General features: G+C 38.5%; 1 protein-coding gene across 10 annotated transcripts; it reads right to left on the reverse strand.

The window, feature by feature from the left end:
• Positions 1 to 319: 319 nt before the first annotated feature.
• LOC111243705 (uncharacterized) lies at positions 320 to 18,814 on the reverse strand. Of its 10 annotated transcripts, none has more exons than XR_015319868.1 (11): positions 18,242 to 18,518; positions 17,305 to 17,754; positions 13,863 to 14,156; positions 12,259 to 12,371; positions 12,091 to 12,136; positions 11,618 to 11,671; positions 9,018 to 9,288; positions 5,412 to 5,490; positions 5,012 to 5,231; positions 4,057 to 4,300; positions 335 to 3,545 (listed from the first exon to the last, which is right to left on the reverse strand). XR_015319868.1 is itself a non-coding variant. In XM_086978496.1 (10 exons), the coding sequence occupies exons 8-10, from the start codon at positions 5,146 to 5,148 to the stop codon at positions 3,396 to 3,398; spliced, it is 378 nt and encodes a 125-aa protein (XP_086834622.1). In that variant the 5' UTR covers positions 5,149 to 5,231; positions 5,412 to 5,490; positions 9,018 to 9,288; positions 9,458 to 11,675; positions 12,091 to 12,136; positions 12,259 to 14,156; positions 17,305 to 17,754; positions 18,242 to 18,814; the 3' UTR covers positions 320 to 3,395. The 10 variants fall into 10 exon arrangements, 4 of the variants coding, with proteins under 4 accessions (XP_086834622.1, XP_086834624.1, XP_086834625.1 ...); XR_015319865.1 differs by having other exon boundaries at positions 344 to 3,545; positions 11,618 to 11,675; positions 18,242 to 18,513; XM_086978496.1 differs by having other exon boundaries at positions 320 to 3,545; positions 4,057 to 4,147; positions 9,458 to 11,675; positions 12,259 to 14,156; positions 18,242 to 18,814.
• Positions 18,815 to 22,080: the final 3,266 nt, after the last annotated feature.

Below are 22,080 nucleotides of genomic sequence, written 5' to 3' on the forward strand. Positions count from 1 at the left end.
GAAAGTTCGTCATTTTATACTTCACGTGGATTGATTAACGCCCTAGACTTTCTATATGCATAGTATTGATTTTCCATTATTATTTACTATATAGTTTTTCAACGGCAGGAGGTCTCCACATTCATACAACTACTACGGATACCTTACTTATATCTTAGCTCGACAATCAATAATAAAATATTTCAGTGTAAAAATTTCTTAGACCTTTGATACCTACACAGCCAACGTAGCACTGGCACTGTGTAATAAAAAAATTATGTCCTGCTTTAACGGATTGTGCATTTGAAAACGCTTCACAGCCTAAGGCATTGACGATTTACAGCGCTAATAAAAAAAAAAAAAAAAAAAAGGTTCTGAGATAATTTGCTATGCAATCTATCTACAAATACAAACAAAAAATACGAAGAAGGTTTCTGCAAAAAATTTGCCCTCTAGTATATTTTCTACAAGCAATTTGTCTATCGTTAACATAATGGGTTCGCGAATTATCATTAGTGTTCATGAACAGGACTATTTTTGCCTTAATTTTGATGCTTACCAGCATTTACGTATTTAATTTGCCGTTGAGAAAATCTAACGAAGATGATTCAAGGGCCTGTTTTTCCGTCAATGTTATTGTTTTCCTGATAGATAAAAATCACATTATCGGTAGGATAGTAGTCAGAGTACGCCTGTTTATTCTTCACATAGATAATTTGGGCCATTGAAAGTGCAGCTTGATCTTATCCTTCTAGATCAAACAGCCATTATTATTATAGGACCAAATAATAACTGCAATCATGGAGATCAATCTCGTCGTTTCTACAGCCGTGAACAGGCCTTTGGCGGTTCGCTCAAGAGTCGCCATTGAGCATGGGGTCGCAGTCTTCTTTTTCTCGTTTCGTTATTACAAATGGTGGATTCAGCTTAAATTGACAATCGCATATCTTCGGAAAAATTGATTGCATTCAGTCTACAACCTGGGTCAGCGTTCGTTTACAATAGATTGTTGCGCCATCTACTGCTTATATTTAGGCCTTGCTACCCAAATGTTTCTAGTAAATGAAAAGCTCACTGGCCTTAGCAATTGCCAACGCCATAGGCATTTGATTTGTTGTCTAAACAAAACAACTAGCGCATTTGTCTGACATATATTTTGTGATTATGTTAATCTTATTGCTCTAGGTATGGTTCATGTTTTCTAGGGCCTTAAAGCCGTGCTGACAAGGCTTTATTAAGACATCGATCTAATGAAGTAACAATGCAGCATTGGCTCTTCGCGCTTTACTCGATTCAGCTGTCGTACAGGTGATTGCCATTTTTTTTGTTTCTTTCAAGGCGACAACCCCTTCTGCTGAACGCAATAACCGACGTAATCCCCCGACATTAACGAGTTTATAGCTTTAAACCAAATGATAAAAGCAATTGCGGTTTGCATAGGTTATTGAAGTACGATCCTGTACGGTCAAAAACAGTCGGCCGACTCTCTTCTAGAGCGCATGCTATTTTAAATAGGGTCATATATGGATCAACAATACGGCTTCGTGTTGTGTAAACGGAATGCTCGCAATCTATTTTTGAAGAGTAATATAATCGTTTAAGGTCTAACAGGTGCTACAATGTTCAAACATACTACGGGATTTTTTTTTGTTTATATAACGTCACGCTCTTGTGCACACGGAATATGCTTTTAATGTCACGTTCTATTGTCTATAAAATGATAAAGATAAAAAGTAAAAATTAGAATCGATTCAAATTTTGCCCGTTTACGAAAGCCCCGTCCGCGGCTGCAAATAGATTGGTTTCCGTCGTGTAACGCAGTGTCACTGACGTAAATGTCGCATCATGTCTCGACAGGCCCTTATCATACACACGCTATTCCCCAGGATGTCTTCAACGTTCTCATGCGTAGTACCTCTGTTCCTGTGGTGACAAGTTCGCGTGCTAAATTTATGGCCACAGGTTAGATTCCCGATGTAAATATGCTTTTATCCCATGCTGGGAACTAGCCTGAACTAATTAGTGGCTTGCGGTTTAAGTACTGAATTAAACGGCAACGCCTTAGCCCTCATGCTGTCCTGGAGTCTACATCTTTTCTACCCGACTAATGAACAGCGGTCTCCTCTGATGGAATAATTGTTGTACTATATCAAGGAAAAAGGATCTTGATCCAGCCATAGAACCCCTGTCAGTTCCCATTAATACATTAGCTACCTGCGATGAAAATGTCTAATTTTGTATCGAGATGCACGTTGATGAATACTTTTTATCAACGAAGGCAAGCTCTATTAACGATTGTTCCTGGTGGCTGGTATCCGTGTGTGCGCGCGCGCGCGCCATGAATTGCAACACCATGAAATTCAATCAAGTTTACCATTATTTCATCTGTTTACTAGGATTTGGCGAATATTCATCTCGACGATTTAGCAGACTTTTTTCATCATTTCCATCCAAAATATATTGAAACAGTTCGGACATAGTTTTTTTTTTTTTGTTTTGTATTGTAAACTATACGGTTACTGTAAACAATTCTAACTACACACCTCGATATTAGGGTACTATTGTATGGTTGACCTCTCCCGAAGGAGCGTTCAACTATCGCCAAAGGTGACTAAATTAACTTTGATTGTACGACTAGAGCCTACATTTATTACTAACAGACCAATCGCTAGCTGTTTGGATGCCCATTTCAAACCTATCCCCTTACAGGGGACGGAAGGAAAGAGGAACCCTGTCACGCTCTGAATATGATATTTGTGGACGGATCGTTGCAACCACATAGTGTTGTAAAGCGGCCTAAAGAGAATAGTCCTTTTTTTTACTTGTCCCGAACTGCTTTGTCGCACGTTATGAGTCGTCCACAAAGACACGATGTGTCATTTTCGGTATTCGGAGAGCAGCATATTCCAGGGAATGGCCCACTATAGTTTGCTTAGCCGATTTGCGGTCGGTATCTGTGATCAGTAATCAGCGGCCAGTCACTATTTATGGCTTCAGTGTGATATTTCAGCCCTAAACTAAAAACTTGCGGAAAAGTACGGCCATACCTAAGTTAATAAAAGTGCATTTAGATTGTTTACGCGCTGGTCCTGATTTGTGTTTCTTCGATAAGTGCCTTAAACGTGCGTTTTTATAGTGTAACATATCAGTTGTGGTCTCCGTCGAACAGTAACAAACTGAAGTCCGCTCGAAAAATATTGGCTCTTCGCGTAGCGAATAAATGCAGCGATGCTCGTTTTTCGTCGACCTACCTGACGCGAAGACCCTGCTAAATTATACTGACTGAGCCAAAATTATAAAAGATGCTAGTCCTTTTTGTTCTCACACTGAAAACCATATAACGTGAGTGGCCTTATTTTGTGTGTCACCAAGGTTTAGCAAGTAAGGCACCGTTTGACACTAAGATGAACTGAAATTCAAGTGTTTTTTTCAATAACTCTCACTTTAATATAAAGAGGAGGGTCACATAAATATGCCTCGTATTTAGTCATATCAGTGCTCCGTGATGCTGAATTCGTGTAGAGTATCTGTCGATTTTGTATACGGCAACAAACGTGCTGAATCACCTATAAAAGTCAAATGAATTGAATTTTAACGAAGCGTTTACCGGTTTATGTATTGTTTTCGTTTTTATCCGATTTAAAATGTCCACCTGTTACCTATTAGCGGACCGTTCTAGCAGAGTTTTCCTGCCTGATAGTCGTCTCGTATGGCATTTGATTTAACGTCGTGTTTAGCGTCTCCCCAATAGCGTCTGTCTCATGTTTGATAGTTCCGTGGTATGTTCGAAGTAGTCTGTGTTATGTTTTGTCTATCGCTGTGGACCTTATATCATCGGAGATACTATATTCCGATTCCTACTAATTGCTCTGTAGCCGCAGTCGACAGCTTATCCTGGGATGATCGTGCAGTACTGGCTCAGATAACCGAATCTGCTTATATGTCTCATAGTGTCATAACTTTCATAGTTTCTTTTTCGCACGACATCGATTTACTTTTAACTGTTTTTAACATCACCAGTACGACCCTGGCCCATTATAGGCTTTACGTCGCATCTACTCGGTCAAAAATTCTCACCTTGCTTAAGATTTCCAGCTTCATCAAGGTGCTCCAGTGGAACTCCTTATCCACTCGTCTTCTTGCGTCTTTCTGATCTCTTTCGGAGCACCTTAGTTCGTATAGTTATTGGCATTGTTGTCACCGCGTTTCTATATAATAGCTAGGTCTTTCCAACCAAATCTGTATATCCTAAACATGCTGCACGACCTCAATATGTGCACATTCAACTGGCTAAACGCGGGAAATCCATGCTCCATTTGGTCTATAATATTCAATAGACTATTAGGTCCTGCTAGGTGTGCTTGGCCTAAACCAGGTCATATACGCCCTTTAAACGCTGATATCTTAAATTTCCAAGTACTTTCGGTACTGAGCATTCAATAATTTTAGTCATTCCATTAGTTATTCTGCTGATTCTTTTATGTACCACACAAACAAATCGGACGACAGGTAAGGAATCCTTAACGAGTCTCTAGATATCTTGAGCTTTTCAGATTTACCCCGGAGGTCTGATACCTAATTTAGCAAGCTATTTATTGTGATTCCGGCGTAACTCATGCTGTGTTAATTTAATAAAAAGCCTTCAAAGCTTACTCCTGTTAACGCTGTCATATATTTTGATTTCATCGAAAAAACCACATGCTAACTCTTTGCTCCGGCATCTAGCCAACTACGATTAAGGTCCCTTTGCCTGTTCATCCTGAAATATTTCGTATTAACCCTAAGACTTCCCATTCCTTCCGCTCGTACTACTATCCTGTTGCAGGATACCCCTTCTATTAATCTGTACTGCATGGCCGATTCTATCATAGGCCAGTAGATTGAATCTAGATAAGTGAATCTCCACTATCAATTGAACTTCGCCTATTCCAGCTAAGATGTTAATGAACACATTTACTATGTATGCGCGTTCCAGTTCACCTAAATCATTTAAGGCCGTAGCCGCTATCACATCGAGTGGTATAGGACTTACTTGATATTAACGAAGACATTGGTTCTACTTCTTAGGCAGCGATTTGTCCGGTGGTGTCTTCCGCCACAAGCTGTATTGGTAAACTGCCCCTTTTGGTTTGTATGTTTAATAGCTCGTCTGCCACTTCGGCCAGACATAGCTTCACATTCGTGCGGCCGCCTCAAATTATGAGACCACTGTCTTCACCTTCAGAATGCGTCCGGAGAACATGCTTTCCTGTCTGGGAGCGTATAAAACGTGATTCTAGTTTTTTATGCTTTTTAAATCTCTTGTGAATCAGGGTTTCTTGCTTATATAGTATTCAAGTGTTACTTCCACTTGGGTTGCGGCATGTTTCTATAAAAATCGAAATAGGGGCATTAGTTGGCGTAGAGTCATTTCGTTAAGCGGATCATAATACCTGAGATTCGTGTCATTGCCTAGTAAATAACTTGCTTCCTTTTTGTGGTCCGCTGCTTTGCTTCTTTTTTGGCGATCTTCTGTAAGATTAATATATAATATGGTAATGTTGTTTTTAGACTTTTGCATGCGCTCTCTACGTCGTTTACTGCTACTGTTATACAATCAGTCCCATTTTGAGCGCGGACGCTCGTGAAACTCTCTGTCTGTGATCTTTATCTCCCGAAAAAATAGGTAGAAAACTCTTTTGTTAAGTTTGCATGGATCGTTTCATGTAGAGCGATTTTCGTTTCGGCTCAAATGGTTTTACTTTCTACTGCACGAGAAAAGTATCAACGATTTGCTTCTGCGCGAACTGTATATGCCTTAATCATCCAACTTTCAGTGGTCATTTTAGAACTATTACCGCCAAATTCACTACGCGTAAGCCATAATTGTTCCAATCTTTAAAACCCGTTGCGAAGTCAATCATAAGAACAATATTAGTTGTGCTCCTCTTATTCTCGTATTTCACCAATTTTTTTCCTCGAGATTTATGAGGCGGTTCGTTGGCGAGTGGCGAAAATTAGGTTTAAAGCTCCAATTCAGGTGCTGATGATTCTGCATTTTCTTTAAATTCACAATTTCCGATATAACTCCTGCTATAAACTACCCCACTCCCAAATAATTGTTCGAAGTACCCATGTAACACTTCCTAAGGGGCTAAATCCTCGAGGGTGATACGACAGCCCTTTACCACAAGCTGTCGTCCCATTCTTGTACTCACAGTGACGGATCGCCCAGAACCAAAGTCGCTTATCGAAGCACTCTCCATCACAAAACCGTTAGTGCTACTTATACATTCGGCGTTAATTCATGTTCTGTTCCCCAAACCCTTTCTATAACGTCAGCTTTAGCATATGGTTTCAATACTCTTAAAAAAAACTGAATTTTTTTAGAAAAAAAAATAATACGGCCAAAAGTCATCCGTCACAAAGCACACGTTTCGGCCACTATTCAATGGCTTTGAAGTAAAGCCAGTAAAAAAATGGTAGAGGAACGTAGAACCACGAGCTAACTAAAATAAAAAAAAATCTGGACTTTCTATTGACACTTGTTTTTCTCATTAATATCTGGCTAGTAAAAGTTTCTCAAAATTTTGATGAATTCATCAATACCATCGATCATCAAAACTCAATATTTCAGATCCATGTCCTAAGTTTATTTCTTTCTTTCCACGAATGCCCATCAATGCAAGAGGCAATTTTCCCTCAGCATCACCATTTTACGAACGACCGCAACATTCTTTCATTTTATATGTACACAATTATTTTAATAATTACGTGAACCTTGACGCAAATATATTGTCGATGCGAACAGTACTTAGACTAATTTTATTAAATTTGAATTTTTTCATTCTTTAACGTTGTCAAGGAGTTATCTTTAGTAGACTGCGATACCAACTTCCAAAGGGTTACAATATCATTATTGCGGAGCGAGCAAAGCAAAGGAACTTCGTTTTTGTGCAGCCTTTTTGTGTACGATCGTTGTTCTCCAGGACCGATTTTTCTGCGAGTATTCTATGTACATCTGTATCACTCTGCCACGACCACTCCTTGTTATGTCAAAATTGCCTTGGTGCCAGCATTAATTATTACATAATCTATAATAATATAACACTTGCTTATAGTAAAGCGCTTACCAAGTTACCGACTAATTTATTTCCGCGGTTCTAATGAATCTATGCATTGCTTTCATAAATGTAATTAATGATTACATATTTTCTGTGTTCGTATTAGTCGCGGCAACCTCGAAATGACTATTCTTTCGGTTCGGAAGAAATGTATAGCTGATCTTACACATTCCCCTCTGCTTCACTAACGGTTGTACTTTTTCTAGCATAGTACCTACGATGCTATAAACTAATTAGATAACATCATTCCAAGCTCTTGCTATTATTATTCTGATTCTTCTACGATGATTCTTTATCCTTTACTAAGTTATATGGATTTGTCGATGCTATCCTGATGCAAGTTTTCTTTCTTCCGAGTCATCAGTGTGAACAATCACACAATTTTAATAATCTTTCTTAAGTTCAATACATCTTATTTCTACCAACCCTGAATACGTACAAGCGCATATATATCCATTACACACCACGCCCACGTACCTACACATACCTATGAAAAGCACATTTGATATGCCACTCACAAATATGAGAAAAGCCCGTTGAGAGTCCTGCAGTATCTCTACAGTAATAAAGATCCTCGCTATTAGACGTTAGTTGAATGGAGCTCTCATTTTCCATTTACCTTAAAAACAACTTCGTTTTTTAGAGCTTCTCTATTTCCACGTACGAGTGGTCCCAGTTGGCCGAGAAACTGTTTTCCCTTTCTTCATATTTCCCTTTTATCCATCCATAGTAAACATGGGGGCTCTAAGGAGAACCTTATGCCTTGTTTCTATTGTTGTTAATTCAATGCTTTCAGCTTGCTTTTATGCTACATGCAGGCTAATACTCTTTGTCAAGACGACTTTCGTTCAATTTTAGGATTACCTTGTATTTCTTGGTTATTTTTACGTACTGTGCTTTTTTCCTAACCAACAGTCGCTTGAAATATCTATGAAATACTCTGTCATAAAATATCGTTCGTTGCACAAATGAATATTAGATGGTGGCCCTCCCATAAATCAATTCACTACTCAATTAAGAAATAACAGCCCTAAAATTATTTTTCCTTATTTCTCCTTATTCATTTTCAAAATTCAGAACGATGCGCCCACTTAAATGTGTTCTGCGAAATTCGGAAAAAATTAGGAAACAAAGTTTATCTGATTAGAAGTGAATGCCCAGTTCTGAGAATATACGCCCCTATCGTACAACTGCGGCCTTTTAAGAGCGCTAATCATATTTAGGTCATTTTCATATTTAGATATTTGTTTGAGCTCTTGCGAAGCATATGGAATGAATGAAAGCCGATTTTTTCATACAGCATCAGTTTAACAACCGCGTGATGCAATTCTAAAATGTGATGATCACTTCACGTCATGCATACGGACCAAAAATATTTGCCCCATTTATAATAATCATTATTATTATTACTTTTGATCTATGCATGCTCGCTCATGGCTGTGATAATCGTATATTTAATGTGTATACGTACTATGCCGCTAGAGTTTCAAACGATCCTAGTTTGCCCTCTTTTTCTTGTCGTCAATGAAACTTGGTATGCATATTGTGCACTAGAAGGCAATTAAATCAGATTAACAGTTGTTCGTTGTTGAATATTCATACGTCAATGGTCTCTGTTGCCGCAGTGGAGCATTCGGATCTCCCTTTTACCAGCCTATGATATGTACAGAGGGGCATATGCACATCTCTACCAATGTGCATACAGGAAAAGGAAAACAGGCAAGTTCTGCGCGTTGCTTTGAGCAGCGTGAGACCTGACTTGATTAGTATCGATAGATCCTGTCCTTGAGAAACGCCCATGAAGAGGATCCGTTGGCAGTTAGTCGCCATTTAAAACGAAGGAAGTAGGCTAGGTGGAGAATACTCCGCAGGGAAAATTCACTGAGCTATTTCGATCTGCGCGTAACTAACTCCATTCCCCAGGCCATGACTCACCCGGTAGGCGCATGACTTTCGTGTGCCAAAGTGATGGTGGTGGCGACAGCGGCGTCGACTGCTGACTTGGCTAGGACTGTCCTTCCCGTCCTTTTCTCCTCCCCTGACGCTGCAGACTCACTCGTAGTGGAAGACAATCACACTTAATGTTATATTAACAGTTGCTGAATATTGACACGTTAACGACAGTGTAGTCAAATGTATCGTTGACGTTCGGTTCTTGTAGTGCAGTGTTCGGATCCGATTCGCAAAAGACCTCTGAGGGGATATCCTGAAATAGCATGATCTAATTACGGCCAACCAGTTTATGCTAACGTAGGTTTTGTTCCTAAAGCAAACGATCACTCGCGGGCAGCACAAGCCCGCGGTATGCTAGCGCCAGATAGTACGGCGGAACTAGTGTTGGGTAGTAAGACAACTCTCTTCCGTCATTTACGTACCGCTTGATTTTCTGTCGGCTCTTTTCTTCTACTCAGCTCAACTCGCAACAGCTAATTAAATTACCGTCCATCAACGGTAAAAGCCAGCCATTTTAGTCGAGTGCTAGCGCACTCTCTGTACTCGAACGGATGGTTTGAACAATTTACGGAAGCCGTTGGCGTCCCTGTCCCTCATAATCGCAAATAAATGTGACCTCACCAGAAGGTTTCAGCCTTTCGTTTGGTTTGATGCAGGCAGCGCAAGCTTAGGCAGTATCGTTCCTCTGATCTACGAAACCTGAACTAATCATCAGCGTGAACCTCAGAAAAAAAAACAGAGGTCAAAAACAAATCTCAGGTCTACTGATTATGAAACCTTGCGAACAGATCCATCTTTATATTAATCACTATATCCATAATTATACTACTGGAAGAGAGTAGTCACTGGAACAAGCGGTGTCTAATGGAGAACTGAGCATTTATTAAATAATCTCGCAGAATTAATACTGTCACCTTAATCGAATTTCGGGTGCTTTTAAAACGTACACGTTACATCAACCTGTTAACATCTTTTTTTTTATGGGTGCACATATCTTACGGAGATGGCAACATCAAATTTCATTGTTTGATTCCTCTTTATCCCCTATAGTTAATATTGTTTCAACAGGTTTATACTAAACCGCTCAAAAAATGTCAGCGTCATTGATTTCGAAATCCAACAGAACGTAACGCACGTCTGTCCTAAAATATCGAAAGGGAACGCTGTCCTTTTTTGTGCGTTACGTCCGCTGTAGAGATTTGTTAGTATTTAGCGCGGTACCTACGTTACGTGCTCGGCATACCAGCTATGGTACTGATATGGAACCTTCACGAACGTAGGTGTCAACTAGAACTACCTAGGCGATTACGGTAAACTCGAGCTAATCCAGAGCGGAAATAAACGTCTTACTAATAAAGAGAATCGAACTTTAACAGAGAGTAACAAGGGGTGACGCAGTGTTTAGGTTGACAGCATCTTTATACAAAGAACGAGGGGGTTTTCGAAAAACTGGTAAGGATAAGTGCGTTGTACCATTCGAATAAAAAAACAACAAGAATTATTTGATATGAAACAATAAACTATTTTATAAAGGGTTTTCGAAACAGCGGCTTAAACATCGATATGGACCTCTAAAAGCACTTTTATTATTTTTAGTAAAATATTAACAAGCTAACGTAGTAATCGCTACGTGTACTGCAGCAAATGAGTAACTTGATAGACAAAATACAGAACTCATAACTTTATTAATCGTACTTGCTGGGTGCGCTGACATATGGACAATGCGCCTCACATTTGGAATTAAGTTTCATTTGTCTCTCCTTTTATGTTACAGCTGGCTTCCGGTCGGCCGGACATACGTGGATACGTAGTTTGAATGTACGTGAACCGGGTCAACTGATGACCGACTTACCCTATAGAGTCAGTCATCGGACTATAGTGAGGTTTAATATATAGGGTCAGTTTATCGAATAGAAGTAAACGGGGTCGGTCGTCGGCTGATGTTTAATAGATAATGTACGTGGATCGACCCTGCTTACTACCAAAATAAAACAGGGTTGCGTAAATCGGAACTCTACCCTAGCGTTAAGCACGCAGACACTATTAGCTTTACTAAGTCCATTAGAGAGAAGACGTACCGAACATCCAAGGAGACGCTACAAACCCTATATTTATTCATCAGTTTAGTTACATCTTTTTGAAATACGTTCTTGAATTATATGGTTACCGTCCTAACCCCAAACACCTTTCTCCCCTCCTTAAATGTACTAGTTTGTTCGAGAAATCGGTAAATGTTTGCAAATTGTTATTTACAATAAATTGCGAACTACATTATGTTGGTCTAACTTAAGCCGACTCGACTACCTGGCCATATTAGTTATGATTTCAGCCCACGATTTTGAAGCAGCAGCAATGGAGGTTCGCCTCACGCTTAGATGGTGGTCAGATCCCGTAACACGAGTGAACGTCAACGGATCACCCTGTGGTTTTTGTCGATGTGCGGACGTTCACGCACACATAGAGCGTAACGTAAAGAAAACGTACACAATTTTGTCCTATGTTTCTTTATCTTATTCTAATTTATATAATATATTTGCGATTTTTGTATCATCGTAAGTAATACGGCGATTTTGGAAACGTACGTGTATTCGCCATATTTTCTGTGAGCCAGCTGTAACGAAGCGTTTTTTCCGTCTCTACCTTAAAATACACGCAGTATACATATCCTAGTTAGAAAATTTGAGCGTGACGAGACAAAAAAAGGCAAACACTTTCCAGGAATAGGTGAGCATCAGACTTTTGCAAAACTGTATCTCCGGGACCAATGTGAACAAGCGTAAACTATAAGGATAAATTCAGAATTTTTATACAAATTTTTCTGACTAGGTAATTTTACAAACTATTTTACTTCATTTCAGTGACAACAGAAACCATAGCTAATATTTTCGTTTATGATTCCTGTCCTAAACGAAATTTCTGTCAAATGGACCCTTTCCACCAAAGGTTCAGGTTTAGGTCCTACGATTTCAATGTTTCATATGGTGGTCTTTGCAGAAAACCAGATCAAATGAATAAAATGGCTGCTTGAGTTAAAAATAATAATTTTTATACTTACAGCTTTAATTTTTTATGGGCCGAAGAGACATTTGCAGTGGAGAGAGCTGTAATAATAAAAAACAAGCAAAAATAAAAGGCAAGTAAAGTAGAAATTTCTGAAGGACAAATCTAAGGGTTGATTTGTGTGTGGTCGATATTTCTTCCCTACTATAAATGTTCAACTTACAGTCTGCTGATGATCGATTGTTGTATATCCTTGGCAAGGTCTTTCACACTCCGCATATCCACCATCTTTGTTTTGTCCGGGCGACGAACTTTTATCCCTGATTCTAAATGCTGCTATTAAATTGAGCCCAGCGATTTTCAAAAACAAATAGGTCAGTTTTTTTTTAAATAAACGCGACTAAACAAGGTCATTGTATTGCTAAATGACGAATGAAAACTAATCTGAAGACATAAACATGGTATTAAAGATCGCCTACAATTTTATATTAAAAAGCATTCGGAACGGCTTTTTGTTATATCTCTTGAAGTACTGGTACTTGATATAGCTTGTTATTAACTTAAAAGTCCACACATCTCGCAAGGTTCATTTATCAGGACGTTCAAAGGCTCGGCAAGGCGTGAATAAATAGGCTAGGCAGTTCTTACGATAAGTGTACCTTCAAATTATCTGGGTCAGCTTGTATTAGTAGGAAATATTTATCGGAGTGATCCAGACATTCTGTTTCTTTCGAATACCTTGAAGAAGCGCGTTGCATAAAAGCAACTAGAGACTTGGTCAATGCTCGCAGTCCGTAGTTGTTGTATCGGTCACAATAATCGAGTATTCGGGAGTAAGGAATGTAAATCGAGATAGCAATCTACTGATCGAGATATCGTAAATCACCTGAAAATATTTTTTCTAAATAATGCCTCAACATTCTGCTACAAAATAAAGAAAATTGCATGAGTAGTTATCACAAAAAGAAAGCTGAAGAAAACAAAAAAAGAAAAAAATAACTAAAATTATAGATACCGCATTTAATTTCATTGATTGTCGCGCCTTAGGAACCATCGAAAAGAAGTACCAAAAACTGTCCAATTTTACATTTCTCGTTGTGTATCCCAAACATGATACACTTTACTAGAAGCTAGTTTGTTATTTACTTGAATATTTGCTCGGACTAAAGGATTTTTAACAAATAAATTTATCTTCAGATGTAATCTTTGGCAAGTTAGAAACTTTATAATAAACTAAGAAAGCAAGCGTTTTCGTCTGTGTTACGGAGGTTATTTAGGCTATCGATCGGTGACAAAAGTCAGAACTCAATTACAGCGAAGTATCAAGCCAAAAGATATAAAAACAATGGAAAAAATTCAACCCCCTATTGCTTTGGCATTTTCAGCCATAATGACACTATGACGACATCACACTTACATGACTAAATTGTACAAAAAAGGCCAATACTATAAAAACGCTCTACACTCAGAAATAGAAATCTGGTCCTCGTCGAACTTTTTTGTACCCCAACCTGTACAAATCTTTGGCTGTATTTCTAAAGCTTACTACAATGCGAATATACTATGCATGTACGCATTGTATATAGTATGTCGTGTATATATGTATGTATAATGCAATTTTTCTGTGGATTATATCTTTGGAAACTATTCGCCGCACCTCACCTATCTCCATTGATTAAAGGATATGGGGGGCATGTTGCTCACTTTCGTAAGTTTGTCTTGGCATGTCGTTGCTAAATAGATTTCTAATGTTGTTGCAATATGTGTGCTTACCCGGGTTAAAGGTCACCGCATATCAAAAGTAAATGTTCGTCGATGTCTATTTACCTTTATATGACTATGGGTGTGTCTTCTGTTTCTTATTATACCTCCTTTGTCGATCTTCATCAAATTTCCGGTCTTTGCCAAAGCCATCTTTTGGCAAAGAAAACAATCACTAAAAACCATGTTCAATTTCGAACACTGACCTGCCGCTCCCATCTTCACTTTGAAGACACTTTGAAGCACCCTTCTTCTTTCTCTCGTTCCAATCTATAGCCAGTAATATCTCGATGATATCACTAGAACGTACGTTTTGTGAACCACGTCATGTTTGTCCTGTAATTACGTTCCGACCTTACCCTGAAATAAATAATTCTTCAACATTTAGGCATACGAACTTATCTACGGTTGATAATCTATCGAGCGAAAAGGCTGACCGGAATCATAATAATTTTTTCGCTACTTTTGAGCTGAAGATATTCTGGAATGAAGAAATGAAGAGCCTAATCAAGTATTTTTTCATTATCTGAAACCAAGTTGAATCTTCATATGGGTATGTATGCTGTTCTTAGTAAATATTAGAAGTCAACTGAATCTAAAGATGACTTGATTTATCGAACGGCATAATGTTCGCGTTTTTTTTTTTTAAAAAAAATGATAACGATTTCCAAAAGCTCATACGGGTAACGATTTGAATTCAACCTACAAATTATAGTGCAACCCGGGAGGGAGCCTATTACCGAGGTTTATGAGGCACAGCTCTGCGTACTTGCTATAGGTGGCGTCTTTATGATCCAGCACCAATAATATCCAGCTTTTGGAATAAGCTGTCCCCAATCAACAGTAAAGAATATAACTAATCACAGATATTCCTCGCAAGTTATCTAGTTTTAACCCCTCATTGAGCTTGAACCGAAAATAGCTTTTGGCAGGTAAGCTAACCAAGTACTGTTAGATTGTTGTTGATGGTATCCCACGTTTATTTAGTTCACAGTTCTCTACTACAAGTACTACAACAAAGCAAAGATTACGAGCTTAAGGCTAACGAGCCAAGCGTCGGGGATAGGTTATTCGGGCAATTATAGGTCTTGCTTCTTCATAAGGCTACGACAATAAAAGTAGATGACGTTCCCTAGATGACGAAACAATCGACGAGAAAAAAGAATTGGAAAAACACTAGATACACATTAGTTATCCGCGTAGTTTATTAGAATTGTATTTTTTTATTATGCCATAGGGTACGACATGGCTTTGGTATTCGTGATGCGAATTATATATCGCATGGGCAAAAAATATGGCGTCTCCTCGTTACGGTGCCGTTGTTTTTGGAAAGCGTGAACAAATCACAAAAATGAAAATCAGCCCTTTTTCTATACATTCTAGTCAGCACCTTTGGGATCGAACGGTGAAATTTATCTTAACGGTTAAATTTTTATGTTCCCACTAGGCTGTTTTAGTTTGTTTCACGTATTTGTCATTGACATGGAAGCAGCTCGTATACATCCTCGAGAGATGGCTATATATTTAAAATCAACATATATTTTACCACATTTTAATAAACTTTTATTCAATATGCTATTTAGTATGTATGAAGAATTTCGATTATTTATGTGCAATCAGATATGAGATGCTGTATTGGTACATGTACGATCAGTTACCACTCAGTGTATACCGTTTTGGATGCTCATCGAAACGGTACTAGTTTTAATCGATACCATAACAGGTATAGGCGACATTTGAAGCGACTAGCTGCCATAGAAACTATATAGGCCCCAGCTGGATATCTAGGACATTGCCCAACGATTCCAGTCCAATGTCAATGCTTAGGCGAGGACAACCGTGCAATTACGTTACAAGCCCATCCATCGAGACGGAGATTTTGGCGCCCTCTGCATGCAATTTGCAATACTAGCCTTTGTATAGCCTGTACCTTTCTTGATGCAAATCCACGGAAAATCTACCGCTTTCTCATTACTCATTATTATTTATATATATATATAGTATTTCTTATTACTCAAGAGAATTAGAAGGAAACTTTAAGTATAAAGATTTGTTAGGTTAGACAACAGCTATACCAGGCATTTGAAATTTGCGAACGTGAGCACTAACTTTGATAGCAACGAGCCCTACTAACGATAATTATTCTAATACGATATAGTAATTCTATAATTTGAGATAGCAGAGAAGAATTTGAACAGAGAGATAGTGAAGAATTGAACTGTATAAAGTGTGTGCTCGAAGAACGAAAATTTCATTAGAATAAAAAATCGATCTTCCGGTCACATCTGCTGCACTGATATCCATTACAGAGCAATGGCATTACGTTGTCCATAGGCTGGCCATCTAACTCTATGGACATTAATGCTATAAACGTGTGACAGATAATTCCCTAGGCACAGAGAGGAATGTAGAAAGAGTATGTTGTAGGGTGTACAGCTCTAACTGAACGCTTTTAGCACCGTTTTTCAGTAATAAATCAGTAAAATATTTAGCACGTTTGAAACCCAAGCCTCCGGTTGTGCGTATTGTTTCAATGACAAAGCGCAATAACAAAGTCCAAAGAGAAACTTTATTTATACATGAAGGATTTACGACATGCCACATGCGGCATAATTTGTAGGAAATAGTCGTAGCACATTAGAAATGGGAACCGCTTCATTTCGTAAAGTTAATAAGTTCTTTATTCTGATATTAGTATATACATACTCAAATGTTATGTCATAAAACTTCAACGTTCCAAGTTCATGGGTTTGCCGCTATCATGAACCACACACTGCGCAGCAGGTCAACACTGGACACACCGGTCGACCTTTTCTTAGGCTAATTAATTTCGTTTGCAAGACAGGTATCGTGTAAGTTACGCCGTACATTAAAATTATTACGAGATGCGTTCTTAAGCAGAATTTGCTCTCTTTTTCAATGTTTCGACCATAAAGGCATAGAAGCTGCTCAGACCTATAAATAGTATATACATATATGGTCAATTTGCGCTATCGGAAAAAAGAGCCCAAATATGATTCTGTTGGTTTCGACCCGTAAAATTCGATGTGGAAGCTGTTTTCTAGTAATAGTCGGTTACTTAATAAAAACGAGGATAAAGTTATTGCGGAAGCAGAGAAAGATCGGCACCTTGGTTACCATGATATTTCTGGGTGTTACATATATTGACCTGCGAACCCCTACAGGAACTTAAGGCGAACTTACGCTATTGCGGCAAAACACAATCGGTTAAGTTGGGACATATTTTACCATATAAATATATCTGTTTCAGTTTTGCTATGAAAATGATCAATACCTTTTTAATAATCCAAATGACACACATTATATATATATATATATAATACGCTGTCAGACGAAAAATAGCACCATAAATCTACGCAGAAACCCAATCTAAAAGATAAACCTTTTACCTATTTCAAGTTAACTGACAGACACCGTTTTAAGAAATCTAGAAAATGAGCATATTAATGTACAAGACACATATAAAATGATGCAGACACAGCCATACGTTTTCTGCATCCATTCTACGCGGAACTGGGCATCGACTACGTTCCGAACAGTACAACAGAGCCACCTCGTGATTTGAATTCTCATCCCCCAACTGCTCACCCATCCATTTGACTGGCTGTACGCACGCCCACTGTGCACGATCCGTACTTTTGTCGCCAAACAATCACAACTATTTAACGCTATGACACCGTCTTTCGCTGCTGTGCATGTTTCCCTGGTACAACCTCATATCCTCATCGAAGGACAGACCGTATTTTTGAGACGATACTTCCGCTGGCTCATGTGTGCATCTTGGTGACGTGGCAGAGATCTGTCTATCTGTCTGTAAGATTTACACGCCGTGATGTGTACAGACAAAGCTCGGACGAATCATCATCAGGATTTCGTCATTGATTTAATGCTTAGATTTGTATTGACCGCGTATGTGACACAACGCGTGATGTGAACCCTCAACAAAATCATAAACAAGTCGGACAATTAATTTCTCAATTTTTATACGAAGCCACTTAAACAAAAGCGGCTAGAAAAATAAAGAATATACCTGTACTTGAATTAAGTTCTACTAGTCATTTGCGCATATATAGTTACTCGTAGCAATTTAGTTTACTTGGTATACCACTCATGAATCCGAACACCATACGTTTGGCAGATAAGTGCAACAAATATCCTTATTGGCAACTATTTACTCGCGATCATATTAATTATAACTTCTAATTGTAACTATTGACTACTTACTTACTTAAAGTGCTCAGCGGAAAGGGCGGCACCCTTGAATAACTCGAATAAATTATGTACATTTTACATTATAGCGTTTCCTGTTATGACAACAAGCTGCTGCAGCGCATTAAATACTTACAGAATATTTATTATACAGTTGTAGATATATCAATATGTGTATTTATGTGATGATGTTTATAAATAATTATAATACTCACTAGGCTAACCGTAGCGCGCTGATTTCCATTGAAGCCATTCAAGAACGCCAACGATGGATCTCACCGACGGTAATAAAGAGAACTTATGGCGGTCGAATTCAAATAAGAACAGCCCGTTTTTTGCTTTCACGTCTTTATTCTGCAGAAAATGCGTCTATCTAGTAAATCAAAATGCTTATCCTTCTCTGCTAGTGCTCTTATATTCTGCGTCTACACAGGAAGTACAAAGCAGTAATACAACTGGAGAGGATCTGCCGATTATGACCGAACGTCCTCTTACTTAGCTGCGTCAACCATGAGTACTCGGTCTGATCGCGCAACGTCGCCTCTTCCCGGTAACTCCATGCTGATTTGATTCACACGTACCACAGTACGGAGTAATTACGTCAGGTACGTCTTGTTGGCCTCATCACCGCCGCGTCCATGGCTACCGCCACGATGGTCAACGTCATTGCGTCGATTTCGATGACTCGCATTGTCTTTGAATTCGAGAGTTGTTCTCCTTTTTTTCCTAGCGGATATTCTGTACGCTGCATTTTGCTCTATGTATGGTCTTAGCAGTGGTTTTCCGCGACAGAAGGTATTGGCCTGAAATAGGAAGGCAGAACGACGTCTATATGAAATTGTCATCGTAACGAATGATTTTGAGCTGATTATGCTTGTACAACCAACTCAATAAACGGTATGACACTCGCAACCGACTTTATGTACTAATAATGTATGAAAATAGTCAAAGGGTGCTTTATACTAGCTAATAACGAAAAAATTAACAGAATATTAGTATTATTATTCTGTATTCTATAGGATTCTACCTAGCTTTATTCAGTGTGTTTGTTTTCGTACAATTTCCTTTTGGCGAATTGTTTTATACGAATGCCCTGAAGCCGACAAGCGTTGCCTCTAAGTTCTTCATAAAAGCACACATATCAGCTAACGTTGAAAAGTATGATTATTACATTTACTATGCTTTTCTTTATTAAAAATCTGTTTATTTATCTGCGTTGAACCTGCATATCTTAGCTGAGCTTATGTTGTGTTCTTCCTTGTTTAAGATGACCAACGCAATCAATAGTGTTCCCAGGTTGATTTACTAAATTCGATGACCAATTTAAGCACATCCTTTTAGAACCTACGTTTCTGCGTTCTGGCACTTAAGCTATTATAGCACATGAAGAACAACTAAAATAGGGTATCGTACCCTATCGGATCGTTAGTGTTTGACTCACGTAATCAGTTACGGACAAGCGTTTGCGTTCATTCAGGAATGATTCCTTTAATCTGCTTGCTGCTATTTTTCAGGCTGTTTGTAAATGTTTGTCGTCGATGCAATATTTCAAAATAGTATTTCCAACCCGCGTCTGGTGTACAATGTCTCCAAACCAGATATTCCCTAGATGCTGTATACGAGTCAGAAAATCATATGATTATATCAATGAATACTACAGATCACAAATACATATAAGATAAAATGAAATTACGTATGCATACAGGTTAGGGCCAGCAAAAGTTTTCGCTAGCAAACGGCCAGGCCAAATTTTCTGCAAGAGTAGTAGCACTATAAGACACAGTAACGCTGTAAATGACAGTCAAAATTATACAAAAAAAAAGGGGTCAGAAAGAGGCTTATTAACGGTATGGGACGTAGTATGCCAATTGTTGTCGTATGTATTTTTCGGAAACGTCTAGTAGAGGCTACAAATATCCTAACCGAGGGCAACACCCTAGCAACCATTTCGAGGGAGATTGAACAATGAAATGCTGTCAGATCACCGCTGTCGTTAATGAGACATCATACTTCAGTCAGTCACTACGCAAGAGTGGTTATACAATTAAAGAGGGTTATTGAAGTTGTTTGCAGTATTTGGCCAGTTGATTTGCCCCAGCAGAGAGTGTCAGACGAACGATGAAGCCCCGGCGCCGGCCAATGCCACTGAGATTGAAGTATAGCAACCTCAGCAAATCTTTTAATGTTTATTATGTGCATAATGGTTCCCAATAAGATACTACGCAGTGAATCAGAGAGGTCAGTGCATAATTGCTATCATTTGACTAATGAGCATGGAACAAAAAAAAAACAGTGGCACTCTTTTTCGTGACCAAAATCAAGCATCGTTATATTGATGACATAAATTTATATTTTCCCGAAATTTTTAGAAAACTTGATACTTTCAATTTATATCGATAGAAAAATCCAACGGACGACAATCGCGTCGATAAACGTTTGCCTTCAAACGTATTTTTTTTTATTCTGCAACCACCACTATACATTTTGCTATAAAAGAGACAAAAAAAAAAACGTTATTTCTAAATCTGTCAAAAACCACCTCAGTAAGTCAAACAGGTCTTACACTTCTTTGTATAATTATGGCATATTTTACCGTTCCGTCTTTTCGCTTCTTAAAGAAAGTTTTTGAAACTCCCTTTGAGGATTACACGAAATGGCCGGTAATGCGACTTTGCGGTAGGTCAATCACTATCATCAATATTTAATTTAAGAGTTTGCTTCATCTAGAAAGACCTTTAGCAATGTATTACTCAAATCCCGAAGAACTAAATAATAAACAAATCGTACCGTAAATTCAGAAATAACTTTTGCACTGGCGCTCAACTGCGTTTTATTCAAAACAAAATTAAATTTCTTCATAAATATGATGATTACTGATGCTTATTTGATTATTAAACCCGAAATAATTTCGAAGTGATAAGACGCAAAAAAAGAAAACAAAATAGGGATCTGTCGGAATATATATATGTAGCAGTAGATATTCTATTTTTATAATCTGCGAGTACCTTTCAGCTTCTACTGCCTGATCGCCCGTCCACTGAATATACCATCTGTTAACTAAATCGTCTGAAGTATCCGCTTGGACGCCGGCAGCTAGTGGCTGTTTTCATTTATTATTTTTTTTTTCAGGTGAATGGAGTCTACACCATGAATCAGTGAGTCACTCGATTTAAATTCTTTGTTAACGTAGCTTTCTGTGCGACACGTCGCGCAGGAGCTGAAGTGTCCATTGTAGTGTTTTAACACAAGGATTACACTTCGCCACAGAGTGGCAAATGAAAAGAATACGTAGAAGCTTTTTTTGAAATGTCTAGCAGTTGGCGCCATAGTAGACCGAGTTGTCAAACTTCGTTCCTCGTTAATCTAGAACTTCCGGCGATGAACATCGGGACTTTTCGACGAAACAACAATTTTGGAGGGACGCCGACTGCAAACGTTTATAGGTTGTGTGTCTTTGACCGTCGAAAGGGTCAATCGAGTCTGTGTCGGTAGTCTGACACTTCGTTGCTAAGAGATAATGCCCATGATGACATCTTTACTGTCTTTACCTTGACCAACTCAGTTGTCGACTCTTGAATCAGCCCGGATCAGACTGAATCACACATAGTCAAATAGACTAAAAGACGTCTTTTGAGTTATGCATGCAAAACGATACTAATAAGTAGTTTTTTGAACCATTGCCATTCATGTTATCGATAATAATGATGTATATAAATAAACTCTATTTTTATAAAAATCGAACATTTCCACAGCTATCAAAAGAGTAGAGATTGGTTTTCATTCTATTGATAGCAGGACATGTCAGAATAGTCATTTCAAGGCAAACACAGCGTTCTGAATGCATTAAATCCTGTACGAAGTGAACGGTGTCGTCGCTGAGATGAACAAAAGAGGCAACTGGCGGGTCGTCCTTTTACGTAAACGGGTACGTATCGAAATTTATAGAATTGTGGATAATGCCTGCGATGACCTACAATGGACAACCGACAGCCGTATAATAATATAATTAAGTGTTTCCCCGAAGCTATTATTGTTTTAGTTAAAAAAAAAAAAA

The sequence above is a fragment of the Varroa destructor genome, unplaced genomic scaffold (assembly GCF_002443255.2).
Source record: "Varroa destructor unplaced genomic scaffold, Vdes_3.0 BEIS01000002.1, whole genome shotgun sequence".
NCBI lineage: Eukaryota > Metazoa > Arthropoda > Arachnida > Mesostigmata > Varroidae > Varroa > Varroa destructor.

Coding starts and splice junctions, on each gene's coding strand:
- LOC111243705 (XM_086978496.1), bottom strand. CDS start 5,148: ATGTCTGGCCGAAGTGGCAGACGAGCTATTAAACATACAAACCAAAAG. Junction 4,148..5,011: donor AATGTCTTCGTTAATATCAA/GTAAGTCCTATA, acceptor ATACGAACTAAG/GTGCTCCGAAAGAGATCAGA. Junction 3,546..4,056: donor AGCTGGAAATCTTAAGCAAG/GTGAGAATTTTT, acceptor TGACTTTTATAG/GTGATTCAGCACGTTTGTTG.